Source organism: Trifolium pratense, linkage group LG5, assembly GCF_020283565.1.
Source record: "Trifolium pratense cultivar HEN17-A07 linkage group LG5, ARS_RC_1.1, whole genome shotgun sequence".
NCBI classification, from domain to species: domain Eukaryota; kingdom Viridiplantae; phylum Streptophyta; class Magnoliopsida; order Fabales; family Fabaceae; genus Trifolium; species Trifolium pratense.
Genome location: NC_060063.1, coordinates 49474414 through 49490874, shown reverse-complemented (window position 1 = coordinate 49490874; position 16461 = coordinate 49474414). Strand labels below are relative to the sequence as shown.

Sequence of the window (16461 nt, the reverse complement as noted above, 5' to 3'; positions counted from 1 at the left end):
TAGACTTCTCAATTCATTTAGTTGGTCCAGTGGTGATCAACGCTCGTAGAATAATCACAGTTCGATCATTCACAACTGTAATTGAGAGATGAACTGAAATCACTTAATATCAAAACTGACTCTCGAATTAGATTAAGTGGTCCAATAAGTCGGATACTTAAGGTGAAAATAAAAAATGAAAAAATTGGATGGTGAGAAAGAAAAAAAAAATAGTGGAAGTGTAAAGTTTGTTGCTAGAAAGTATCTAAGGATGCTTGTTCCCCAAGTTCAGTTAAATTGGAAAACCAGTTGGCGTATAACATTGGATCTATTCTAATCATATTCTATTTTTTTTTTTTTTTTTTTTGTTTTGAGCAAATCATATTCTAAATTTTTAACTATACTATCATTAATTAATTAATTAACCTAAGTTAAAGTTTATGTAAATTTGTGAACAAGAAATCCACCTTATAGCACTATTAACCCTCATCAACAAAGAAACTACTTATCCCTCTAAACTCTCTTTACCCAAACAAAAACCAAATCCACTTTGTTTTATTTTATCATCGAACAAACCCAAAATTCGATTTCGATTTCAATGGCGAGACCTAATCAAGAGACGATTGATACATTCATCAGCATCACCGGCGTATCTGAACCAATCGCACTTCAAAAACTCCAGGTACCTTTTCGTTTTTCACTTTTCTGATTGCCAAAATATTATTCTTTTAGCTTTTTAATTCATAAATAGTGATTGAATTTTGAATTTTCGATTATGGTTTATCTCATCATAGGGTTTTTCTGCACCGCTTAATTTTAGTTATTTTTGAATTATTTTTCTGTAAATTTATGGTCACCGATTGATCAATGAGGCTCGATTTGTATACAAGTTTTATTCTTTTTTTTAGTGAAATTTGCTTTGATTAATTTCTATTTGGTTAAAATATGTGGTTAGATTGTTTAGTACTTGTTGGAGACACTATAATCAGTTCTATGATGTTGGATGAATCTGAGTGAATGAGAATAAAATTATATGATCCTTGATGGCAAGGTGCAGAGTGGAGACACTATTGGTTTGGGATCTTGTTGACCTAGGACCCGTTTGGATTGACATATTTTTGAGCTTATGAAAAATAACTTATGCAAATAAATAAACTTTTATGTTAATTCATAAGTTCTCACTAACAAAAATTGTATCTTCATAAGCTGTTTTTTTTTTTCCTAAACTATCTCGATAAGCTTATAGTAATACATAAAGGGCCCGTTTGGATTAGCTTATTTTTGAGCTTATGCAATACAAATTAAGTTTTATGCTATTTTATAAGTTTCCACTAGTGAATATTGTATTTCTATATGCTATTTTATCATAAACTACCTTGACAAGTTTATAATAATACATAAAATTGCATAAGCTCAAAAATAAGCTAATCCAAAAGGGCCAAAAGCTTATTTATTTGCATAAGCTAAAAAATAAGTCAATCCAAACAGACCATAAAACTGAAGGAAAATAAGATTACTAGATTTAATTTTAATTTTGCTTTCTTATTGCTGATTTGTTGATTTTGCATTGTTTTAAATCTTAATTGTTATCTCACTATTGCAATTTCTTCTTGTTTTTGCAACATGTTTTTGGGTAAAAATATTGGGTACAGACAAGTTGCTTCGGCCTTTAAGGCTTTACATTTAACTATTTTATCTGTATTGGTTTGTGGTATTGCTAGAAATACAAATACGTATTGGAATAAATCAGAATTATTGTAAGTGTGCAATGGGGGGTAACTGAAATAACTAATAACTATAAGCTTTGAAAGATTTTGCTTTCAGTATGACCCGAGCATACTTGGGTCTCTGTTCCATCCAATTAATATACTTATTTCAGATGATTTAGTTTCTTATATCATTGATCAGATACTTGCACGTGAGATTGGGATCTCACTCTTGCTGCTTGTGATAGAAGTTATAGACAAATAATCTGTCACTCTTATGCTAATTAGCTTCTAGCTACTCTACACTGATATTGTTTATTATCTTATAAAACGTGTCTAGAGCATGTTCTCTTCAGTGGTGCTGGAGGTTGTTTATATATCTCCTTTTCATTTGTAAACTTTTTTTTATGTCAGGAGCATGGTGGCAGTCTTAATGAAGCTGTAAATGCATATTTTAGCGAAGGAGACAGAAATTTGACGACCAGGTACACCCTTTTTCATAATCAAGTGATCATGTAGAAATGTACATTGTCATTGTGGTGTTACATTACACTATTATTATTTTCAAGCTACACGTTCATCTTTGTTTTTTCTGATATTGATGCTGGCTCTCATTACAGCTCCGCTGCAGTTCCTCAAGGGGATTTCATGGATATAGATGATCAGCATGAGGATGAAATTCTTAGACCTCCATCTCTCTTATCTTTAGCAAGAAATCTCGATCCATTTTCTCTTCTTGATCCTACAAGAAGTATATTTGATACTCACCTTGGTACAACAAACCAGACACCGTTTGTTACACATCCAAGAGAGGTAAGGGAAATTCCGATAGAAGTTAATGATGGTAGTCAATCCACTCCTCAAGCTGGCCATATTCCAATCGTCGAAGATGTCACTGGAACTGTTCATGCCCAAGGTCCAGATATACACGGGAGTGTCGTAATACTTGATGATGACGATGAAGATGACAATACTCCACCTGCTCAGACCCATTCTTCACCTGACAGAGTTGTGAGACCTAGTGCTCCCAACTTTGAGAATTTACCAGATAGTAGCAATGACATAGAAGAAGAAATGATTCGTGCAGCCATTGAGGCATCCAAACGGGAGGCTGAGGAAAACTACAGCAATCACGAACTTGGCAGACAAACTGTATGCCTATTTCATAATGGATTTTTCTAGGCTCCTCTATACTTATAGCTTGCATTAATTTCTATTTCCCACATGGTGCAGGACTTGAGTGAATCTGGGCCTAACCCAAGGCAAACATTTTTAGAGGATCCTGAGCTTGCCCATGCAGTTTCATTGTCCCTGAGGGTACACCTTTAATTTGTCTTCCCATATTCCTTCTGTCACCATTTTGAGATATTTTACCAGCATGTTATCACCTCGACTACCCAGTGATGTAACTTTGACTTTTCTCTTATCCAGACAGCAGAGCAAGAAAAAGCACGGCGTGTACAAGAAGGTGATGTTGGAGGACCTACAGCAGGGCCATCTAAGGCACCGGGAGTTGAATTAGGGGAAGTATCTTCAAATGGAAGGTAATTTATATTTTGATATGGTTACTGCAATGAACTCTGCATTTTCTTTATAGGCATTTATCTTGTGATTGTCAAACATGATTTACTGTGGTAGTAATCATGGTCATTGTAGATTGCAGGCAGGAAGCTTATCCTTTAAAGATGAAGATGAAGATGAAGATATAGAGGAGGTGCCTTTGGTTAGGAACACGTCTAGACATGTGTCACTTACCTCCACAGGATCAGGCAAAGAGGCTGAATTTATCGAGTCTAGCACAGTGGCAAGCACAGCAGTTGAGGAAAGCAGTAGTCCTCCTGAGAATAATGACAGTTCGTTCCAATCTCATGAAGTATAGTCCTTCACTTTATAAAGTTTTCAAAATGGGATAAAACTTTCTTTACTTGCCATGTCATCTCAACCTGTACTTGCATCCTAATTTTCAATCTTTGCAGTGGGGGGGCATTTCTTCTGTAGAGCATGATGAAGCAGTAATGCTTGAGGCCGCAATGTTTGGTGGAATCCCGGAAGGAAGTAGTTATCGCCATGCTTATGCACCACACGAGTTCATGCAGAATAGGGGTTTCCATCCCCAGCCCGCACCTCTTGCATATCGCCCACCTTCACCATCATTGGAGGCTCAACGCTTGATAAGGGAACAACAGGTGTCACTTATTTCTTAAATAGGTTAAAGTTATATTTATAGGTTTTATGAGATGGCCTAATTGTGTGGCTATTGTTGTCTATGTTTATTTGATGCAGGATGATGAATACCTTGCATCATTACAAGCAGACAGAGAAAAAGAATTGAAGGCCATAGAGGAAGCTGAGGCTGCTCGTGAAGAGGAAAGGCGGAGAGCAGAAGAATCTCACAAGAAATTACAGGAAGAGCGGGTAATAATAAATTTGTACCTAATTGCATGGTTTTTTTCATTGCCCCTTGGATACATTGGTGATTGGCCTATGCAAGCTCTATCTAACTCATATTTTCCTAGGGATAGAAATTGTGTTCCTGTTTCCGTGTTACTTATTCTTGCATTTTGCATAAACTGTCAGGAATTGGAAGCACAGTTAGCTGCCAAAGAAGTCTCTCTACCACCTGAACCATCCTCAGATGATGATAAAGCTGTGAACCTGCTGGTGAAAATGCCAGATGGCAGCCGTCGTGGGCGTCGATTCCTAAGATCTGATAAACTCCAGGTAAAGACGCCTGTTACAAAATATACTCTTGTGTTTTCCTCCTTTATTTCGGTGCATACTTGCTAAACTGAGCCTGCTCCTGGTATTTTTCAGTCCCTTTTCGACTTCATAGATATTGGTAGACAGGTGAAACCAAGCAGTTACAGACTGGTGAGAAACCTGAACTTTCAGCCTATCGCTTTTATCTTAAGTACAGATCCTATTTATTCAGATATTTGATGACTTTTTGGTCTTTGATGTTATTGTTGGGGCAGGTGAGACCATATCCTAGGCGTGCCTTTGGTGTTGAAGAAAGTGCTGTGACACTCGATGAACTTGGCCTAACGAACAAGCAAGAAGCTTTGTTTTTAGAGTTAGTCGTCTGATTCTCTGATTCAGTAAAGCTAGAAGACAAACTATTGAAGTCCTTAGTTAGATTATTAAAATATAAATCAATACACAAAAGAACGTCTCATTTCAATCTGGTTTTGTGTTATATGATGTTTTTTTTTATGAATTTAAAGATCTATAATGACCGTGTGTGCTTTTACTTGTGTTGGAAATATTTGTGGCAATGCTTTGTTGTAGATTATTTACTAGCCTGCAGTATCGCATATCATTAGAATAATTCAGATTAATAAAATTGCAACCATCTTTTACCCAAAGAATTTCAAATCCAATTTAGATAGTGTTCTGTTGATCTGTTTTATCAACAAAGAAAAAAACCCTTTGTGATCTATATCTATATATATTTACAGTTTCTTCTAAAGGAGCAAATTCATGCCTCACAATCTCTCGATGAGTCAAATAATTTTTACACTAACATTAAATATCAATTAAACTCTAATTTGATTCCGATAAACATTTTTTTAAAAGTTTTAGCTAAATGTATCCCGATTATTAGGTTTACATTTTTTTTTTAAAGTATTAAGTTTACATATTTAAATATATCTTTATTAATAATTTTTTTAATTATATATTATATATTTTTCTTTTGAAACAATTATATGATATTTTTTGTTTTGTTAATATTGTATTTATAAGAATTGCATAAAAATGTTGCCGGTGGGCTGGCCCGATGCCCCAAGGACTAGCTTGGCCTAACTCGATTTTTACATGGGCTAAATGGACTAGGGTCAAAAAAGCCCAATTGAATTTGTACTAGCTTGCTTTTTTTGGGCCTGATCCACCCAAAAATGTGGGCTAATGGTCTGATCCGTTAGTTAGGCCCATTTTTTTACCGCTGTAGGGGTCGATATTCGAACTTCGGATTCTCCACTTCTTCGCACTTATATTGTGTAAATCTAACCATTAGGTTACTAGCCACTTATTTATTTTTCAGTCAACTTGTGTATATAATTTGAGAGTCATCTAAAATTACAATATTTTGGCATGAATTACAACAATATTTTGGTTTTTTTTTAGATGAAGTGGTAATCCACTGAAATTAAACTCATATAATTGTGAGATCCCGCGTTCGAACCCGGGTCATGACGTTCGACCTAACAATTTCAGCATTTTTGTCAGTTGAGCTAGGACTTATGAGACATATTTTGGCTCTTTTTTGTTTATATACATGAGTTGGCTGAAAAGCAAGACCACAAATTATAACAGGAAATATTTGAAAATGATCAAAACTTATTAAATTTTTTTTTATGGGGACTAAAAATAAAATTTGAGATATTTATAAAGACTAAAAACATATTTAACCCTACATAACATGTGGCAATACAAAATATTTATAAAATATATTGTAATTTATTAAATTGATTTAACTTTCTTTCATCATCTTTTCATTCATCAAGTAAATGAAGTGTAAAAAAGACTAAATAGTCTTGATTTATTTTTCTCATCTAATAAAAATCGAAGAGAAAATAAAATATGCACCAACAATATAAAACAATTATATACTATCATCTAATATAAATCGTTTAGTCTTCCAAATCACTCAACTGCATGAATTATATTTTCCTTTGAGATTAAATTGAGTCCTTCCTCTAATATAAGTTCGTCTAAAATAAACAAATCATTTTAAAGTAAACCCCTTTTTAAAACATGTTGAATCATAATTCATTTAGAAAGTGAATAATGAACTAAGCTCTAGAACATGCAAATACAACCATGAATAATGATGACAAAATACACACCCACACAACACAACTATGTAAATTAAATTGTACCCAAAGCATAAAAATACACACTTTGGAAAATTGCTAAAAGCAACGGTCATGTATTAAACGGATACAAGGGAACAATAAACTTAACGTGGCACGTGACAAGTAGCAGTTACATGATATTTATCCGTACAACAACTCCAACGGTTATATTTGACCGACATTCATCAACGGTCATATAATCCTTATTCTTTTCACCGTTAGATCTTTATCAAACGGCCTAAATCCAACCTCAATTTTCCTCTTCCTTTTACAAAACCATGATGACATCTTATTTTTCATGTTGGTAATTCAACCCTCTCTTGTAGGCCCAGAAAAATACAACAAATAGTTTTCAACAATCATGATGGAGACATGAACATCAACAACAACAACAACAACAACAACAACAACAACAACAACAACAACATAGTTTTATGAAAGTTTAGTTTTTTTCATCTGGGTAAGTAGTGATTGAGTGTGCATGCATGCATGGTAGCTTCAAAGTTGGAATTGGAATGATGAAGTTGTTCAACGTTTCAAGTGCTAATATGGGTTTCAATATTTCTCAGGAATTGTTCATCAGCCACAAATTTCAAGGTGTATGTTTCTATCTCTCTTCCCTTTTTCTTAAATTTCTCAAAAACATAACATTACTTCTCAAAAACAGCATGAACTTTGTTTGAGTTTTTGTGGAATCCGATGATCTTTTTTGTTTGTACTAGATTGATGTTTTGATAATTTGTTAATTAATCTCTTCAAATTCTTTCATTCTTTCTTGCATATAATAACTACACATTCTTTTGTTAACAGATTCATTCAATATTTTCAATTCATATAGGAACACTTTGTTTGAATTTGTAAAGATTAAAATTTGATTGGATTTTCTTTGGATTTTTATACATTCATCGGATTCCTTTTTGTTTTTGTTAATCAGAAATTGAAATTGAAAGGATTTTTTCACACACACACACATAGATTATTGTTACATTGCATTTTTCTCTTCTCTTTTGTAACATACACATGCAAATTGAGTTTTAGGGGAAAAACCAAAAAATTCTTCAAGTTATTATTATTATTACTAAATTGAGAGAAAAGGGAAGAGAGAAAAAAAGAAGCAGAAGCATTGGAGTGAGTGAGTGTGAAAATACAAAGGTTACAAAAACCATAGACGATGTTGGCTGGTTGTTCTAGCTCGACATTGTTGTCACCAACACACAGATTAAGGAGTGAAGCATCAGCACAGTTTCAAGCTTGTCATTTTCAGCTACCATCAATGAGCACACAGAGATTGGATTTACCTTGTAGCTTTCCGAGGAAAGACGGTTCTTCGCGTTCGCAGCAGACATTGAGGCCGGTCGGGGTATCAGTTGAGAAGTCTGAAGTCAAGAACAGCAATAACAGCAGCAGTAATTGTTCTCTGCAACAGAACATTCGGTTACCGCCTTTAGCGACGACTGCACATACATTGGCAGAGGTTAAGGATGAGGAGTTTTGGGAGAAAGGTGGGAGGAGTTTGAAGAGGCTTGCAGAACATGGATCTTTGGATGAGTCTTTTACTAATAGGGTTAAGAGGAAAAAGGGTAATAGTGGTGATGAGAATTTTGATGAATTTGAAAGGGAAAGTTTCAGTTTGGCACAATTTGGTGCTGGAAACTTTTGGTCTGTTCATGGTTTTGGAGGGTTTAATAGCCCTTCACTTCCTTTCTCTTTGAATTGTTCCGGAGATGAGGAAAGGGTTTGTTTTGCTCCTGCTGAAGTGGTTTCTGCACCTTTGCCTTTGTCCAACAATCCTTGGCTTGAATCTGCTGTAACAAAGATCACCAATTTTGGTGAAGGTAGCCACCAGCATCAACATCATCATGTCAACGAAGGTTCGGTTTCAAATGGTTCATCAGAAAGCCAGAGTTTGAGTCTGAGGTTGAATGAGAATGCATCAGAACATGAAGATGGTAATGGTTCAGGGAATCCTTATCAGCATGAAGGAACTGAAGTGGAGACAGGAGAAGAGGATGAAGAAGAGGAGCATCGCGGGTTTGAGCTTTTGAGCTTGCTTACTGGTTGTGTTGATGCTATTGGATCAAGGAATGTTGCTGCAATCAACCATTTCATTGCAAAATTGGGTGATCTTGCTTCTCCAAGAGGAACCTGCATAAGCCGAATTTGTGCTTATTATACCGAAGCCTTAGCCATCAGAGTCACCAGGCTTTGGCCTCATGTTTTTCAAATCACAGCTACTACTCGTGATTTCGATAGGGTGGTTGATGATGATGAAATGATCACTGCATTGAGGCTTCTTAACCAGGTTACCCCAATTCCAAAGTTTCTTCATTTCACATCAAATGAGATGCTGTTGAGGGCTTTTGAAGGGAAAGAAAGGGTTCACATTATAGACTTTGACATAAAGCAAGGACTTCAATGGCCTAGCTTGTTCCAAAGTTTAGCTTCAAGGACTAATCCTCCAAGCCATGTTCGAATCACCGGCGTGGGGGAATCGAAGCAAGAGTTGAATGAAACCGGAGACAGACTAGCAGGGTTTGCTGAGGCTTTGAACCTTCCCTTTGAGTTCCATCCTGTGGTGGACAGACTTGAAGATGTGAGGCTTTGGATGCTTCATGTGAAGGAACATGAAACTGTGGCTGTGAACTGTGTTATGCAGCTTCATAAGATCCTTTATGATGGTAGTGGAGGAGCATTGAGGGACTTTTTGGGTCTCATTCGCAGCACAAATCCTACAATGGTGGTTATGGCAGAGCAAGAAGCGGAACACAACGAGGCGAGGTTGGATTCAAGAGTGTGCAATTCGTTGAAATATTACTCGGCGCTGTTTGATTCGATTGATCACAGTGGCCTTCCACTGGAAAGTCCAATGAGGATCAAGATAGAGGAGATGTTTGCTAGGGAGATAAGGAACATAATTGCTTGTGAAGGAAGGGACAGGTTGGAGAGGCACCGAAGTTTCGGGAATTGGAGGAAGATGATGGTGGAGCACGGAGGGTTTCGATGCATGGGAGTCACAGACAGGGAAATGATTCAAAGCCAGTTTCTGTTAAGAATGTATTCTTGTGATAATTACAGTGTTCAGAAGCAGGAGCAGGAAGGAGCTACGGCACTTACTTTGGGTTGGCTCGATCAACCTCTCTACACAGTATCGTCTTGGGCACCGGTTGACGCGGCTGGAAGCTCATCCTCTTTTTCTCAGGCAGCTTGAATCCATTCATCGCCTCGGATTTTCGTTACTTCATTCATACATTGTTACAAAGTCAGATAGATACAGAAACAACAAAAGGGTAGGAGTCAGCAAGAGTATTCTTTGTTGGTAGGAAAATTGTCATTATCATTATTCTTTCATTCTTTATTTGCAGATAACATTTATTACTAGTTCAAAGAGTAGTTAGTGCAATTTATTTGTATTAATACAGCAATATTACTTTCTGTTCTTAATTTTATAGTCAAGATTTCTAGATATACATTTGAAGTCAATTTCTTCTCATTATTTCATTCTTTTATGTATTCATTCTCAAGGTCCTTGTACTATTTGTATTTGAAGGAGAAATGAAATTCATTACAATTCATTATTCATCTATTCATTTTCAAGTCCTTTGATGTTTATACCTTCTATTATAGGACTAGTTGTTTATACTTTATACCAAAGTAATCAACCATACAATTTTTTATTACTAAAAGTAACTTGAATTGAAAGCGATAAGTGTTAAGATTTTGATAGTTTGGAGAAATTGAAATGGTAAGAGCTTAGAAAGCTTGAAAAAGAGTAAAAATCATAAGATTTCATACTCATAAAAGATAATGAAAATAGTATAATTGTAACTCTTATATAGAGCAATTTAGTACTTAACTAACTAACTAACTATTCAATAACAAACTTAACAAACTAATCGCACCTATGACTAATCATTATTATTATTGTTAACCATAAGGTAACTATTTAGATGCATTCATCTTAAAATGAGTTTTGTGAATTAGTGTTGTAACAAACCTGCACTCTTTAACCAATCATTAGTTGGTTCAGTGGTGGCTGATGCTAAATTTAGTAGGGAAGACTACGATTCGATCTCGATCTGGAAGGAAATGAAACCATTTGAAACCAGAACTGACCTCCGAACCAGATTAAACTGGTGGTGAAAGAAAAAAAAAAAAACAGCACTCCTTAAAGCAATAAAGCCAAAATGTCTATTGTTGTCTTTCCAAAAATCGAGACTATAAACGTATACGGCAGCTAATTATGTTTTTTTGGATAGACAGCTAATTAAGTTTTGTCCTATACAAAATCATCCAAATTAGTAAATTTTTACAAATATTTCAAAATTATGTAAAAGGTTATTTTTGTATTAATACTAATTTTACTATTTTCTCAATGATCATTAGCAAGCTGCCAGAAAATGACCTCTTTGGGAGTACTAGTACATTTGAAGTCCATCATTAACCGTTGGTGTCTGCATCAATATAATTATAACCGTTGGTTACACCTGGTGGGTTTGTTCAATTTCACATTTTCATTCTTTTTTTTGTCACCACTCATTCCATGATTAGAGAGAAAAATATTCTTGTTATTATTGGTGATTAATCATATTTCAGATATTTTTTGTTAAAGTCAAGAAGTGATAGCTGGAAATATACTTGTTTGTATGAAATGTATGTTTAGTATTACGATGATGACCGTAATTTTGCAAAGTAATATGTATGTTTGAAAAATTCACATAACCAAGATTCATCTGAATCGAGAATTAAGCCGCCACATCTTGTTTGAGTACCACCTTTACTAGCTCCACCCGTACTAATTCTGAACTCAATTTACCGATAGAGGAATTCAACGAATGAGACGCTGCATTGTGAGAATTGGCCAGGGTGTGCTGGAGTTTTTAATTATATAAAATTTGCTTGTAGTAGCTATCAGCTTTTTGAGTTGTAATGATATTGTGGAATTGGAGGCTGGATGGTGGTTATCAAATGTGTAAGGATGATAATAATTTTAAAAAAGAGAAATATGCAATGTACCAATTTAATATTTAGCTTGGCCTAAAGAGAAATGTATATTGCTTTGTACAAAATCCATTCTTTACATGTCTCATTGCTAATTAATTGGATTGTAAATGTGAATAGGTATATGTAGGAAGAAGAAAAAGATTCAGAAATATAAAGATTTTCTTGCATTATATTCGTATATTATCCTTGTATTCAATTTATAATAAATATATAATATTTTATTTTCTTAAACAAAATATTAATTAAAATTTAACCTGGAAGGGATAGTCTCTTACGCGCGGAGATACTTTAATATACAAAAAAAATAAAAAATTAAGATTTATTACAAAATCCATAATGGAACTCTAATTTGAATCCCTTCATCGCTACTCTTGAGTCCCTTCAACGTTGTTTTCATTCATCTTTTAATAATATCCTCCAACTCTATAACATATGAAGTAGAGGATAAAAAACTATTTTTGAGTCTTGATTCAAAATCAATCTGTCCTAAGTTAAATTGATGAATCCAATTAAGAGTAGAAAGTAGACCGAGAGCTTCACCGACATGAACATCACATTTTAGCGAAAACCATTCCGATTTAGCAATAACAAAACCGCCGGAAGCATCTCTATTAATACCCACCTTATGTGAAGGAGGCATCAATGTTGCATTTTAAGAGACCTGACCTTAACACCAATATTGGATTTTGGAGCTATTTTTTTCACCACAAGTATCTAGCTCACTAGACCGCTTAATCTGATTTAGGGTCAATTCTGATATCAAGTTCCAACCCCTCTCGACTACAGTTGCAGGATCAAACTGTGATACTTCCTACCACGTCAAGCGAGAATCACTACTGAACCATCTAACTATTCGTTAAAACTACTATTATTTCTAGGATAAATTTCATCGGACTGACAAGTGAACATTATTGCTCATAAATTGACATGAACGTCATTTTCTTTTGTTAGTCACCGCACAAAAAATCACCATGATATTATTACATCACCTCAGTCTAATAATCTTAGCTTTCCGTCCAACAAGACATGTCTGACATCATATCCCGCTGTCACCTTCGCTTTCAAACGAATCAAACAAACATGAGAAAATAAAAGTAGTAACACTAACACACAAAACAAAAATGTGTTTAAACTCTTTCCTCCAGATATATACAACACAAGACACACTATACAGAACAGAGCAACAACAACACTCAACACCGATTCCAGCAACTCGTTCATCTGAGTTAATGGGTATCCGGTTCTCAATTTCATCATCACAACCGTCAAAACCGAGTTTAGGAGAATTACCTGAAAGCTGCGTAGCTGTTATAATGGAATATATGGATCCACCTCAGATTTGTAAATTAGCTTCTTTGAATCGAGCTTTTCGTGCTGCTTCTTCAGCTGATTTTGTTTGGGAATCCAAACTACCCCCTAATTATCACCTCATCATCCGCAAAATATTCGATGTTTCTTTTCCTTCTCATTTAGAGAAAAGAGGAATTTATTCGCGCCTCTGTTCTCTTAATACCTTCGATGGAGGCACAAAGGTAGTAACAAACAGAAAACAACATTTTTTTCCCTTGTTTTTGTATTTAGTTTTTTTTTTTTTAAAAAAATAATTTTGTTTTGATATATTATTGTAGAAAGTTTGGTTGGATAGAAGCATGGGTAAGCTATGTTTGTCTATTTCGGCTAAAGGATTGTCAATAACATATATTGATGATAGAAGATATTGGAACCATATACCTACTGAAGAATCAACGTAAGATTTGTGCTTCAATTCTTCTAGTTCTTGTTGATAATCCTTAGTTTATAGTGCTATTTTTGTAGTTTTATTTTTGCATACTTTGTCACTCTTTTGTATGTTGTTATTTTTATTTATTTTCATTTTTTTCTAACTATGCCTATGTTTGGCATCGGTATGAGTATGTCAGAATCACGATGACATGACACGAGTGGATCATCGTGATTCTGACATACTCACCGTGATACAAACATAGATGTACTCTATCTATTCAAAGTCTATTGAGTTGCCCCGAGGGTGAAGGTGTGAGATCTCAAGGTCTCTTACACCTCCCGGTGCCACTTCCTATGTTACTAATGTTAGGCAAATCCATAGAGCGAAACTCTAGCTTTAACTAGGCACCCGCTAGCGGACAGTTGGATTGGTGTCCTAAGGTTTAGTCAGTCCGACCTTAGGCCGGAATTTGATGAAGCTTCAAGCTTCGCGATCTGAGTACCATCTCGTGACAGTTGGTATTAGGATCGCGGCTTATGTCATTTTAATTTGCAAAATAACAAAGTCTAGTTTGAATTCAATGTTGAATAAATTGAACATAGCTTTGCATTAATACCAATGCTATCTCTATCATTTGCAGATTCAGTAGTGTTGCATATCTCCAGCAAATCTGGTGGTTTGAAGTGGATGGTGAAGTTGAGTTCCCATTTCCAGCTGGAACATATAGCTTATTCTTCAGAATACATCTTGGAAAAGCCTCCAAAAGATTTGGAAGAAGGGTTTGCAACACAGAACATGTTCATGGGTGGGATATAAAGCCAGTTAGATTCCAGCTATGGACTTCAGATGGACAGTATGTTGCATCACAGTGTTTTCTGAAAGGTCCGGGCAAATGGCGCTATTACCATGCCGGCGATTTTGTAGTTGAAGATGGTAATGTATCAACAAAAGTTAAATTCTCTATGACTCAAATTGATTGCACACATACTAAAGGTGGTCTCTGTTTAGATTCTGTTTTTGTGTATCCTAGTGAATTTAGAAAGGTTAAAGAATTTTTGAACTAATCTTGGCCTTTAAGGTAAGAATATTAGTGTCTTGTATTTTGTATATATTAGAGATTAGGTTAGTAGAGAATCTAGTTTTTAATAGGGTTTTTTTATTTAGGTTTAGAATTTTGTAGAAGCCATGGGGGCCATGTATATGTGTATATTTAATAATTGGTATTTGGTTATTTAGCATCTGTTTATTAGTATGGAATATTCTATCATAATAATCTTGTATGGTGAAGACAAAGAAATTTTGAAGACAAAGAAATTTTGATGGAAATGATTGAATAAAGTGGACAAATTTTTTTAAGGAATTGGATTCTCTCAAAAACTCAAATTGTTAAAATAAAAACTAGTGTTCAAAACAATGTTATCTGCATCCAACTCTTTAAAATGCGGTTTTTTTTTATACTGGAAATTGGTGTATTTTATTTGAAAATACTGTTAAATATGCTTGGATCTCATCCCCAAAAGCTAGCTCAAAGGGTGAGGTTGTCCTTACATATTTATACACTTAACCGCCCGGAAACCTAAGCAATGTGAGACTTCAAACAAACTCCGACAACACAACAACCAACATATTCAACAAATACAACATTGGTATCGAAAGTAAACTTCTGGTAGTGTATGTTGTCTATGTTCAAGCATATAAATAGGGAGATGAGTGATCACCTCGAAACAAAACATTGCCTTTGTCAATAGTAAACTTCTGGTAGTGTTTGTTCGGTTCAGATCGACATATTATATTCGATTCAGTGCATATTAAACCAATGAATTTGGTGTCGTCAACATTGTAAACTCGGAGATAATAGACATGAGTATTCCGAACACTTCAATTTCATCATATTTATAGGTTTTGTCACATTCGTAGGCATTTTGCCGTTGTATACTATTAACGTGAATTCTGTAAATTTGTTCGCAATTTTTTTTGTTTTTTTGTTTATGGATTTAATTTTATATACTATTGTGGATTTGTGGTACCATTTTTAATTACTTTTTTTTCTGTGTGTCCACTGCACAGTGAAAATGTGAAGTTTACTTCCAGGACTTCTTCATAGATGTTACTCAAAGGTCAAAACCCTTCACAATACGGCTTTGAATTACCATTTGATAATGTTACAAAAGACAGACTTGAAAGTGGATTGGCAGCTCTAAATCTCTAATAGGACTGCCTAGTTTTTGTTGTTGAAATAAGGACTGCGTAGTTATTGCTACATGACAGAAACATAAGCATAATTAAAGTTATTAGTTGGAAGGAATGCCACCTAGTAGGAGTAAGTTTTAAATTGGTACAAACATGGACAACCTCTTACATACACCAACGAAAAAGATAGACACTAATGTATTTGTTTTTTTACATAATGTACTTCTTGTTTGAACGTCTCAAGAAGTAAAAATATGCTCAACCACTTAACAAAAGCTACTCAAAGTGTAACCACTTAACATAAGCAAAGGCAAATATGCTCAACTCAACCACCACAAAAGGCAGAAGCTACCAAAGCTTAACAATCACAATATCAAAGCTTAACCGCTCACTCCGGGAACTTAAACCAAAACTTGGAGGAAACTCCATTATAGAACAATTAAAAGAACTCATTAAAAAATTATAATTAGCAAGCTAGTTAGCATTATGTTTCTCTCCCGTCATGTGTGATGAACTTGGACTTGCCAATCCAAAGACAAAATATTGCGAATATGCCTAACCAAAATGGAAGTTGCCCCTCCAGAGTTTTGAGTCACTCCAAGTCCGGGTATAGATTCCACATGAAAAGAATCGCACGATCCAATCTTATTGGGATTTTTATTGTGTGATGGTATATATTTATTTTAAGGGTCGAATAGTTCAACTAATTTGAGTTAAAAAATAGAAAATTCGAGTTTAAATGTTAAGAAAGAAGAAAATATTAATCTAACAACTAATTACATACTTGCTTATTTTGCACGTGATTATAATTTTTTGGCGTATCACCAGGGACGGAGTCCGGAGTCAAACTTAAGGGGGGCCGAATTTAAAAGTATAATTTAGTAAAGAAAAAACCAAATTTTAAAAATATAACATATAGAAGCAATCGTAAGATAAATCCAAAGTTAATATTGTGATTCTGCATTTTATGGGCACTTTTTTAAAGTCGGATTTTTTTCATATTTAT

The 16461-nt window shown here is 34.8% G+C and overlaps 3 protein-coding genes across 4 annotated transcripts; all 3 read left to right on the top strand.

The window, feature by feature from the left end:
* The first annotated feature begins 256 nt into the window (after positions 1-256).
* LOC123887291 (plant UBX domain-containing protein 8) lies at positions 257-4977 on the top strand. Of its 2 annotated transcripts, XM_045936578.1 has the most exons (11): positions 257-661; positions 2100-2170; positions 2306-2837; positions 2919-3002; positions 3117-3229; positions 3342-3558; positions 3662-3871; positions 3969-4100; positions 4263-4406; positions 4500-4556; positions 4661-4977. In XM_045936578.1, exons 1-11 carry the CDS (start codon positions 578-580, stop codon positions 4769-4771), a joined length of 1755 nt encoding a protein of 584 aa, XP_045792534.1. In that variant the 5' UTR covers positions 257-577; the 3' UTR covers positions 4772-4977. The 2 variants fall into 2 exon arrangements, with proteins under 2 accessions (XP_045792534.1, XP_045792533.1); XM_045936577.1 differs by having other exon boundaries at positions 417-661; positions 3969-4406.
* Positions 4978-6793: 1816 nt separating this feature from the next.
* LOC123887290 (scarecrow-like protein 28) lies at positions 6794-10148 on the top strand. Its single transcript, XM_045936576.1, has 2 exons — positions 6794-7001; positions 7111-10148. The coding sequence occupies exon 2, from the start codon at positions 7713-7715 to the stop codon at positions 9747-9749; it is 2037 nt and encodes a 678-aa protein (XP_045792532.1). The 5' UTR covers positions 6794-7001; positions 7111-7712; the 3' UTR covers positions 9750-10148.
* Positions 10149-12553: 2405 nt separating this feature from the next.
* Positions 12554-14517, top strand: LOC123887289 (F-box protein PP2-A12-like). The gene is made up of 3 exons (XM_045936575.1): positions 12554-13074; positions 13171-13289; positions 13906-14517. Exons 1-3 carry the CDS (start codon positions 12664-12666, stop codon positions 14327-14329), a joined length of 954 nt encoding a protein of 317 aa, XP_045792531.1. The 5' UTR covers positions 12554-12663; the 3' UTR covers positions 14330-14517.
* The last annotated feature ends 1944 nt before the right edge of the window (positions 14518-16461 follow it).